Source organism: Eutrigla gurnardus, assembly GCF_963514095.1.
Source record: "Eutrigla gurnardus genome assembly, chromosome: 1".
In the NCBI taxonomy this organism is placed as follows: domain Eukaryota; kingdom Metazoa; phylum Chordata; class Actinopteri; order Perciformes; family Triglidae; genus Eutrigla; species Eutrigla gurnardus.
Window position 1 is genome coordinate 34,063,641 of NC_139915.1, and position 10,738 is coordinate 34,074,378.

The following is a 10,738-nucleotide window of genomic DNA, read 5'->3' on the forward strand; positions in this document are numbered from 1 at the left end:
CACGTGGTCTCATGTGACCCAGATCCATTCAAAGTATTGATCCTGACACTAGCATCAACTCTCAGAACATGACTCATCAATATCATCAAAGCAAACTGATTAATGAAGCTTAACTAGTGAGAATCTTAAAGTATATTTATTGTATCAGGATGCAGCAGCAGAGACCAGACTCACCTGGACCTGGACCTGGACCTGGACCCAGCTGTGTGTCCATGAAGAGTGACCGGTCTACCTGCAAAACGGCATTGACCCCGAAAACACCCCAGCCAAAAGGAAAAAGAAAGACTCGGCAACAGACACAGACGACCGACATACCACAGAAATTAAGGTCAGTCTGCTTGACAGCATAAACAACAAACTGGATCTTCTAACGTCACGAGGAAGTTAAAGACATGCAATAGCCTGGCATTTCCCCAAAACTGCATTGTAACACTGCAAAAACCAGACCTGTTAATACAAATGCATATTGTTACTAAAGAAAATAAACTGATGAAAGAAAGTGGACCTACAAACCCGCTCCATGCACGACATCCCAGAATCGTTAATCCCAGACTTCATGACAACCTCACGTAGAGGAGGGTCTGTTCTAAAGGGGATCTGAGCCTCAACAGGCCAGCCACCTCCTGCTGGGTCTGGTGGCGGCCCAAAGGAGGTGAGGACAAGGCAGCAAGGAGGAGGAGACGGGAGACAGATTTAAACTTGTATCATCAAGTTAAAACCTACATTTAAATAATAAATAAATCCAGAAAGTTCTTCCCGGATCCAGCTGTCCTGACCGGTTCTGACTGCCCCATAGCCACGCCAATGCCTCTTTGTCCACAGAGCCTGACCAGAGATAACCCTCTCCTTATATATTTATTATTATTATTATTATTTTCTGTCTTTTTTCCTTTCCTCTCCCTCACTTTGATTAATACTCTCCTCCTTTTGCTCTTTCCTCTCTCTATCTTTCACACAGAAAACTCCTCCATTCACCCAGTGAACGGTCTATGGCTGAACAAGCTGCTGATGGAAGGTAAGAACTGAACCTGGACTCTCCTTGGAGGATAAATCAGGTCTAGACCAGCCAGAGAAAAGTTAAGAGTCAGAGAGAAGCTAACTTGGCTAACGTCACAGCTAATGCCAAAGAAGTGGATCTAGACTAAGCTCAGCTAAACTAAGCTGGGTTTACATCGGAGCTACTTGAAAACCTGGTCCATCAGCATCAGACTCCAAGTGGGTCTGACCAAACTGGGTACTTGATGCGTTGGGAAACCGGTTTGGTCTAAACATTTAAAGAAATCCAGAGGAATCAGGAACAGGTAACCGGTCAAAGTCCAGGAACAGGTACGAAGGGAGAAACAGACACGTATCAGGTCCTGGATCAGGCCAGGGTTCAGGTTTTCATGGGAAGCAAAGGCAACGTTGGAACTTTGATATTTTGAACAGTCAGTTCAAGGCAAGCAAGCAGCAACCAGAGAGACAATCTGTCAAGTCTGTGTTAGAAAGACTCACACAAGGACCAACAGCAGCCATATCAAGTACAGTTCACCAGCTACACCATCTGGACCAAGACCTGAATGAGGTTTCCTGCAGGTTTGAGAAGCCAACGGTTAGCTACTAAGATGACTTTAACACGTAGCTGTAAAGTTGACCTTGAATTATGAAGCTAACTTTGTTAGCAGCTTCACACCAGAATCCACATGGATCCAGATCCAGTAAGGTTGCTGCTCAGGGTGCCGCTCTGCCGCTTGTGTTCATCAGAACCCGAGGCTTCAAAACCGTAGTCCACAAACCAACGGGTGACGTCGCCATGACAACGTCCACTTGTGATCTCCAGTCTGTGCTTTAGTGACTCTTTGAACTTGGTTTTCTCCACAGAGTTCAGCAGATCTCAGAGGTTCCGTTTACCCGGCAGCATCAAACACACCTGGACTCCATATTTATGGTGAGTACATGTACAAGCTCACCTTTCACTATTAACCACATCCACTACAGATTCAATGCTGAACTGGTTCTAGTGGTCTCCATGCTGCTCAGACCCACACATGAACCCCATGTTGGGTCCTTTAGAGTTCATGTTCAGTTTATCCTTCTGTTCCAGCTGCTGGAGGAGAACATCTGCACTTTTGTGAAGAACGAGCTGAAGAAGATCCAGAAGGTCCTGAGTCCAGATTACCCAGAATGCTTGGAGAGTGAGGACGAGGAGTTGTTGGACGGTGAGGATGAAGAGCAGAGGAGGAGCAGAGAGGCGTTTCAGAAGATCACAGTGCACTTCCTGAGGAGAATGAAGCAGGAGGAGCTGGCTGCCTGTGTGCTGATGGGTAAGAGGATTTTAACAGATTTAACATGGTGGAAAGAAGAGAAGGATTCAATATGAAGAACTTCATATTTCCAAACTCTTAATAGGCTGCACACAACTTCAATGTTTGTTAATGTTCGGATGTCAGAATCGATATTCCAACACTCAAGTTCTACAGAGTTCAGACAGGATCACGACCGTTTCAGAGAAACAGGTGTTTCACTTCACCCAGTGACCGTGTTAACTGGTGACTTTCAGCTCGTAGGAACTAAATGGTTAGGTTACGGTCTACCAGGATATTTAGAAAACCCAACGGTACTATTTTCAACACGTCATCATACCGTCTCTTTCTATGATGCTGTATTGTGATGTGTTGTAGTGACTGACTCGTGGAGCTTTGCAGCTGCATTTCAAAGGGGGGATAGGGATACATGGCTCTAATACATGGCTTGTTCATAGTTCATAAAAGGGTCTGTAGCATGGGCGAGCGGTCATAATAAGCTATAAATGCAGTGCATGCCCAAGCCCTTCAATAAAAATAATTGAAAATATCAATCTGGCAGTGTATCAATTATACAATACCTTAGTTTTACTGTTTTGGTCTTAAATCCGTGCCTAATCTGTCCCGTTTTGCTTGCGAAAAGCTGGAAAGCTGACAGCTTGTTTCGCGCATGCGCACTGTGACACCGACTAGTACAGTTACTGCTAAAGGCTGTGTTTACTGTAGATGAGCATTTTGAATGGCAAAAAAGCTGTCAGTGAAGCAGCTTATCTGCCAACGCGCATGCGCAAAAATGACTTGTTTGAATTGTTCAGCGGGAAACTGTCAGTGGTTCATTCATTGTGTAGCCTGGTCAAAATGGCTGAAAATATTAATTATATTCAGGCTTTGCGTTCAGTGCCGTTTTCGCGGAGACCTTTTGAGGAAAAGAAAGCTATAATTTCAAGTGGTCGGCCTACTCCTGAAGTAAATATCACAAAGACTGCAAAGAATTCCGTCCGTTACTTTCAAGCTAGCGCGTATGAGAAACATAAATGGCTAGCTAGCCGACCCCCCTCCCGTCAAACGATCCGGTCTGACAGCGAAATATTGCCTGTTCATTCATGAAAACCATCTCGAAACACTCTCAGTCAAACAAGGTTGGGAATGAGAAATCTGCGGCGCTACTAGCCTAGTTCGTTTTAAAAACACACCGGCAGCAGCGCCTACTGATCTGAGACGTGTCAGTGAGTTACTGTAAATGCTGTGCGGAAAACCAGCTGTGGTCTGTGATTGAGGTGCAGACGGGTGAGTTTGGAGCTGACGAGAGGATCGCGCTGACGACCGCTTCGTTACATTTTTCTCATTGAAAAACTATACAACTGGCATTTAGATGATGTTCTCCATCAAATGTACTCTGGACCAACGTGATCACTACAAGCTGTTTCCACTAACCATATTATATTTTTTATTAAAAAATATAATGCCCCCCCACGGGCGCGCATGGTATTGACACTTCAGCATGACCACAGTAAACGGTCACCGCTCGCCACTGGTCTGTAGGATCCACTAACTGGGTTCCTTTGTTGTTTATCCAGGAACCGCTGGTCCAGTGTACCAACGTAAACTCAAGTCTAACCTCAAGAAGAAGTTCCAGTGTTTGTTTGAGGGCATCACTAAAGCCGGAAACCCAACCCTCCTGAATCAGGTCTACACGGAGCTCCACGTCACAGAGGGAGGGACTGCAGAGGTCAATGAGGAACATGAGGTCAGACAGATTGAAACGGCATCCAGGAAACCAGACAGACCAGAAACAACCATCAGACAAGAAGACATCTTTAAAGGCTCACCTGGAAGGGATGAACCAATCAGAACAGTGATGACAAAGGGAGTGGCTGGCATCGGGAAAACAGTGTTAACACAGAAGTTCACTCTGGACTGGGCTGAAGACAAAGCCAACCAGGACATACAGTTCACGTTTCCATTCACTTTCAGAGAGCTGAACCTGCTGAAAGAGAAGAAGTTCAGCTTGGTGGAACTCCTTCATCACTTCTTCCCTGGAACCAAAGAAGCAGGAATCTGCAGGTTTGAAGGGTTCCAGGTTGTGTTCATCTTTGACGGTCTGGACGAGTGTCGACTTCCTCTGGACTTCCACAACAACGAGATCCTGACTGATGTTACAGAGTCCACCTCAGTCCAAGTGCTGCTGACAAACCTCATCAGGGGGGAACTGCTTCCCTCTGCTCGTCTCTGGATCACCACAAGACCTGCAGCAGCCAATCAGATCCCTCCTGGGTGTGTTGACATGGTGACAGAGGTCAGAGGGTTCACTGACCCACAGAAGGAGGACTACTTCAGGAAGAGGTTCAGAGATGAGGAGCAGGCTAACAGGATCATCGCCCACATCAAGACCTCACGGAGCCTCCACATCATGTGCCACATCCCGGTCTTCTGCTGGATCACTGCTACAGTTCTGGAGGACGTGTTGAAGACCAGGGAGGGAGGGGAGCTGCCCAAGACCCTGACCGACATGTACATCCACTTCCTGGTGGTTCAGTCCAAACTGAAGAACGTCAAGTATGATGGAGGAGCTGAGACGGATCCACACTGGAGTCCAGAGACCGGGAAGATGATTGAGTCTCTGGGAAAACTGGCTTTTGAGCAGCTTCAGAAAGGAAACCTGATCTTCTATGAACCAGACCTGACAGAGTGTGGCATCGATATCAAAGCAGCCTCAGTGTACTCAGGAGTGTTCACACAGGTCTTCAGAGAGGAGAGAGGACTGTACCAGGACCAGGTGTTCTGCTTCGTCCATCTGAGTGTTCAGGAGTTTCTGGCTGCTCTTCATGTCCATCTGACCTTCATCAAGTCTGGTGTCAATCTGATGGCAGAAGAACCAACAACCTCCGGGGCGTCTGAAGTCACCAGAGATGAACCTGAACTAAAACATCTGCACCAGAGAGCTGTGGACAAGGCCTTACAGAGTCCAAACGGACACCTGGACCTGTTCCTCCGCTTCCTTCTGGGTCTGTCACTAGAGACCAATCAGAAACACCTACGAGGTCTGCTGATACAAACAGGAAGTAGCTCACAGACCAATCAGGAAACAGTCAGGTACATCAAGAAGAAGCTTGATGAGGATCTGTCTCCAGAGAGAAGCATCAACCTGTTCCACTGTCTGAATGAACTGAATGATCGTTCTCTGGTGAAGAAGATCCAACAGTCCCTGACTTCAGGACGTCTCTCCTACAAGAACCTGCCTCCTTCTCTTTGGTCAGCTCTGGTCTTCATCTTACTGTCGTCAGAAAAACGTCTGGACGTGTTTGACCTGAAGAAATACTCTGCTTCAGAGGAGGCTCTTCTGAGGCTGCTGCCGGTGGTCCAAGCCTCCAGCAAAGCTCTGTAAATATAGTTTTTATATTCAAAATACAACAAACCACCATGGAATTACAAGGTTCTATCTGCATTCTGAATGATTTGATTGGTTTTCCAAACAGCAAAAAGTAAATAATAAATAGTAGTCATCCAAATAGTTACTTGAGGAAAAAAGTATTTAGTGAAAAAACTATTCAAGTACTGAGTACTTGCTGATTTACTGTTTCAATAATCAGAACCTGAAAGTAAAATAGACAAAAATATAAAATATCAATGTGCAAATTCATTCGGCTCCACCAAAAGAACAAATCACTAAAGAAACCAAACTCTTTTCTCTGCAGTTTGATGTTTAAATATTTGGGCATCAAAATGAACGTGTTAACGCGGGATGATTCATTTGTGGATTTAACACATTCATCTTTTTAATGCATTAACACTGTTGGCTCTCTGTACGTTGAAGTATAAAGAGAGAGAGAGTGAGACGGTGAGTATGAAGTCATCGGTTAGATTACAGCGTGGTACAGTGTGCAGCAGTGTATTGTGGGTACCGCATGTTTGTCGGTGAATAAATGCTACAACCAGACACAAGCTAACATTCCGTGTCTTGCCGTCAGCCGTCTGATAATTCAAGTGAAGGGGATTAGCACCGAAGTAAGCCAGACTTGTTCTGTTTTTTATTCTACATTTCTGATTCCTCTTCAGACTCAGTGGCTGTAACCTCTCAGAGAGAAGCTGTGAAGGTCTGTCCTCAGTTCTCAGCTCCCAGTCCTCCAGTCTAAGAGACCTGGACCTGAGTACCAACCACCTGCAGGATTCAGGACTGGAGCTGCTGTCTGCTGGTCTGAAGAGTCCACACTGTGGACTGGAAACTCTCAGGTCAGACTCAAGGACTTTGAGAAGTTTACCTATGAAGCTTCCAATGATCCGTTTACATGCACCAAATATTCACTTCTTTGCTCTTATTCCTGAAAAGACACTTTTGCTACTAATCTGTTTCCATGGCTGATGAAACCCGTTTCTGCTGGTAACGATCTAACAGCAGAAGAACAAAATCACTAAAGAAACCAAACGTCTTGTTTGTCTTTCCCCTGCCGTTCTAACTTTGAATAGTTTTACAAATCCAGCTGGCGTTTCTAAATGCTGTTGTCGTCATGAGGCTATGAACTCAGACAGGACGGCGTTTGGTTTCCTGGTGTATCTGGGACTTCACAACATGTACAAAGCAGCAATAGTGGTTATTTCATCCGTGATGGAGGAACCCTGGTTGTTTCTACATGGAGATAAGCCCCGCCTCCTCGCTGGTGTGTCTAGCATGAGTGTCGTGACTAAACACAAATGATCCCACAAATAAAACCAATTCATCCTGCAGTCAAACTCAAACATCACTTCAGGTTTGGTGTGAACGCAGCAGAAGAACTCACTTTCTGCTTGGAATGATAAGATTCTATCTAGTAAAACATGAAAAGAATCAATGATTTTCAAGGAATACAAAGAGTTTTCTCATCATGTTTGAACACGTGAAGTTAGTGTTGGAACAGTGTCGACAGAAGTTACATTGAATTCTTTTCTACCACATTTTACATTTATTTCTGAGTTTTTTTCTCATTGATAAAATCCTTGCTGGTTAAGTTTAAAGGTCAATGAATGAAATGTTCTTGTTGGTCTTGTGAAGGACTGCAATACAAACACAAGTTAAGTCTTTGTAAAGCCTGTTTTCGATCTTGCTGAGGAGTTTTCATTGTTAATTCCAAGGAGACGAACAGTTGTTTGTTCTAGTTTCATCACACATTTCTGATTCCTCTTCAGACTCAGTGGCTGTAACCTCTCAGAGAGAAGCTGTGAAGGTCTGTCCTCAGTTCTCAGCTCCCAGTCCTCCAGTCTAAGAGACCTGGACCTGAGTAACAACGACCTGCAGGATTCAGGACTGGAGCTGCTGTCTGCTGGTCTGAAGAGTCCACACTGTGGACTGGAAACTCTCAGGTCAGACTCAAGGACTTTGAGAAGTTTACCTATGAAGCTTCCAATGATCCGTTTACATGCACCAAATATTCACTTCTTTGCTCTTATTCCTGAAAAGACACTTTTGCTAAAGTTCACATGGCGGCTCTAAAAGAGCAGTTGAACACATGAATGTCTGATATGTTCTGAGACTCCAAGTTTTGTATTTTACTTTATTCTCAGAATACTTGTTATTTAATTAATAATGTTACTTAATTCCTCCAGTTCAATATGAAAACTGACAACAAACAGAGTTGAGATGTTATTGAATTACAGTTTTCTTTGCTAGTTGGTTTAAATCAGTAGCCAGATCTTTGTTGGGACACCAGGTCTGAAGACAGACCACATAGACTGGTTCTACTGTTGTTTCTTGACTTCTCGTCCTCCTCTATCCGTCTCTGTCCATCACTCAGCCACGCTTATCCCACCCAGTACAACATCAACACAACAACAGAGAATGATCACTTTTTCTCAGTTTAAAAGTCCCCAGAAGTGACAGAAGTGTGTGTGTCTTCAGTCTGTCAGGTTGTCTCATCACAGAGGACGGCTGTTCTTCTCTGGCCTCAGCTCTGGACTCCAACCCCTCCTATCTGAGACAGCTGGACCTGAGCTACAATCATCCAGGAGACTCAGGAGTCAAGCTGCTGTCTGCTGGACTGGAGGGTCCACACTGGAGACTGGACACTCTCAGGTGAGGACAGATGGACAGACATCAGACTGGACTCTCTCAGGTGAGGACAGGTGGACAGACATCAGACTGGACTCTCAGGTGAGGACAGATGGACAGACATCAGACTGGACTCTCAGGTGAGGACAGATGGACAGACATCAGACTGGACTCTCAGGTGAGGACAGGTGGACAGACATCAGACTGGACTCTCAGGTGAGGACAGATGGACAGACATCAGACTGGACTCTCAGGTGAGGACAGATGGACAGACATCAGACTGGACTCTCAGGTGAGGACAGATGGACAACAGTCTCTGACTGAGGAGCTGGGCTTCATGTTTCCTGGTGTTTGCATGTCTTCCTGCAGGGTGGACCATGGGGGACAGCAGAGACTGAGACCTGGTCTGATGAAGTGTGAGTATGTCTTCAGTAACTCAGCTGCTCCAGATTTGAACGTGTTCATGACTGAAATCCGATTCTAATCAGGACGTAGCGTTTGTTTCTTCGTGGCTGTAAAGATGTCGTGTTGTGTTCACACCAAACGCCACATTTTCACCTTCAATTACACACAAAGTCAACGCAGAGACGCAAACGGACGCCAATTCCTGCCGGACGGCAACGGAGGCGAATACCCAACATTCCCGTTGTTGTGGTGTTTGTGTGAGTTTAAATATTTGAAGTGAAGAGAGAAGTTCCTGAGACTCTGTGTCTCTAAAGCGTCTCAGCGTTGAGATGGTCCTCCTGTCGTCCTGACGTCCCTGAATCCTAAATGGAGGACCCAGATGTTGTCTCCTGGGTCTGTGGTCCCCCAGAGCTCTACCATAGTAGCTCACATTAGTCCACAGACCAGACCACAGTTTGGTCTGGTTTCAATCTTTACTCATTTTAGGCCCAACGGTGATATTTTTACTACCAACGATGTCGTTTTGTAGCGTTTTTGTTTTGTTCGTTAAGGTTTTTTCAGACGGTTTCAAACGTTGACCGTTGGGTCCAGAAAACACGTTGTTTCCATGGAAACGTAATAGAGAGTGGAGATGAGTTGTATGGGGACATAGTTTAGTGGGAGACAGAGATGAACCTTTAGCTGCATTGTGTTTGTTCTCTCCATCAGATGTCTGTGAACTGGAACTGGACACAAACACAGTCAGCAGAAACCTCAAACTGGACGACAACAACAGGAAGGTGACAGGTGTGTTAGACGACCAGTCATATCCAGATCATCCAGACAGATTTGTCTCATGTCCTCAGCTGCTGTGTAGAGACGGTCTGACTGGTCGCTGTTACTGGGAGGTCCAGTGGAGAGGATGGGTTTGTATATCAGTGAGTTACAGAGGAATCAAGAGGAGAGGAGACGACTCTGTGTTTGGAAGGAATGATCAGTCCTGGAGTCTGAATTACTTTGGTGGTGATTACTCTGTCTGGCACAAAAACAAACAAACATGCATCTCCTCCTCCTCCTCCTCCCCCTCTGGTGTGGTAGCAGTGTACTTGGACTGTCCTGCTGGCACTCTGACCTTCTACAAAGTCTCCTCTGACAAACTGATCCACCTCCACACCTTCAACACCACATTCACTGAACCTCTTTATCCTGGGTTTGGATTCTGGCCTGGATCATCAGTGTCTCTGCGTCGTCTTTCGGTCTGAAGTCGTGTTCACACCGAACGTGAAGCTCATTTTTCACACGCTGTGATTACATATCCAATCCATTCCAATCCACTTTATTTAGATCCCATTTTAACAAACACAAGGTTTTCCAAAGTGCTGCACAAGATAAAACACAATAAAAAGTACAGAATAGAAAGATAAAAGGAATCAAATAAACAGATCAGATAAAAATATGCACGTATACACATAAAATCATCAAATCAACTCCCTACATGGTGTCAGAAGACAAAGACAATCCATCCAGAGTCAATTCAAAGATGAGAATCTGTGTCTCTAAAGAGTCTCAGCCAGGAACCAGATGTTGTCTCCTGGGTCTGTGTCCCCCAGAGGTCTAGATAGTAGACCACATTAGTCCAGAGAGCAGACTATGTGAAGAACCAGAGACTCTCTGTGGTCCCCCAGAGGTCTAGATAGTAGACCACATTAGTCCAGAGACCAGACTATGTGAGGAACCAGAGACTCTCTGTGGTCCCCCAGAGGTCTAGATAGTAGCTCACATTAGTCCAGAGACCAGACTATGTGAGGAACCAGAGACTGTGGTCCCCCAGAGGTCTAGATAGTAGCTCACATTAGTCCAGAGACCAGACTATGTGAGGAACCAGAGACTGTGGTCCCCCAGAGGTCTAGACCCTTGAATGGCTGACATCATTGAAGCTGTTCTTCTATATTAGTTCCACATATTCTATTGTAAATGTTCCGTTTTCATAATGATGTAACGATGTCATTCTACTATCTGACTGTGTGTATTGTTCTGCACCAATCACCACGTC

At 45.3% G+C, this 10,738-nt stretch overlaps 2 protein-coding genes across 2 annotated transcripts in view; both read left to right on the forward strand.

The window, feature by feature from the left end:
• Nucleotides 1–2,031, forward strand: part of LOC311010615 (uncharacterized protein) — a gene marked incomplete at its 3' end in the record, with an annotated part of 5,718 nt that extends 3,687 nt beyond the window's left edge. Inside the window, exons 3-6 of the mRNA XM_084005187.1 lie at nt 149–328; nt 959–1,015; nt 1,861–1,927; nt 2,020–2,031. Of these exons, the coding sequence (XP_083861313.1) occupies nt 149–328; nt 959–1,015; nt 1,861–1,927; nt 2,020–2,031 (316 nt within the window). The remainder of the gene's footprint in view (nt 1–148; nt 329–958; nt 1,016–1,860; nt 1,928–2,019) is intronic.
• A 96-nt stretch (nt 2,032–2,127) lies between these two features.
• Nucleotides 2,128–8,329, forward strand: LOC311026755 (NLR family CARD domain-containing protein 3-like; the record flags this gene model as incomplete). Its single annotated transcript, XM_084030453.1, has 5 exons — nt 2,128–2,303; nt 3,860–5,663; nt 6,339–6,512; nt 7,443–7,616; nt 8,152–8,329. The coding sequence occupies exons 1-5, from the start codon at nt 2,267–2,269 to the stop codon at nt 8,327–8,329; spliced, it is 2,367 nt and encodes a 788-aa protein (XP_083886579.1). The 5' UTR covers nt 2,128–2,266.
• Nucleotides 8,330–10,738: the final 2,409 nt, after the last annotated feature.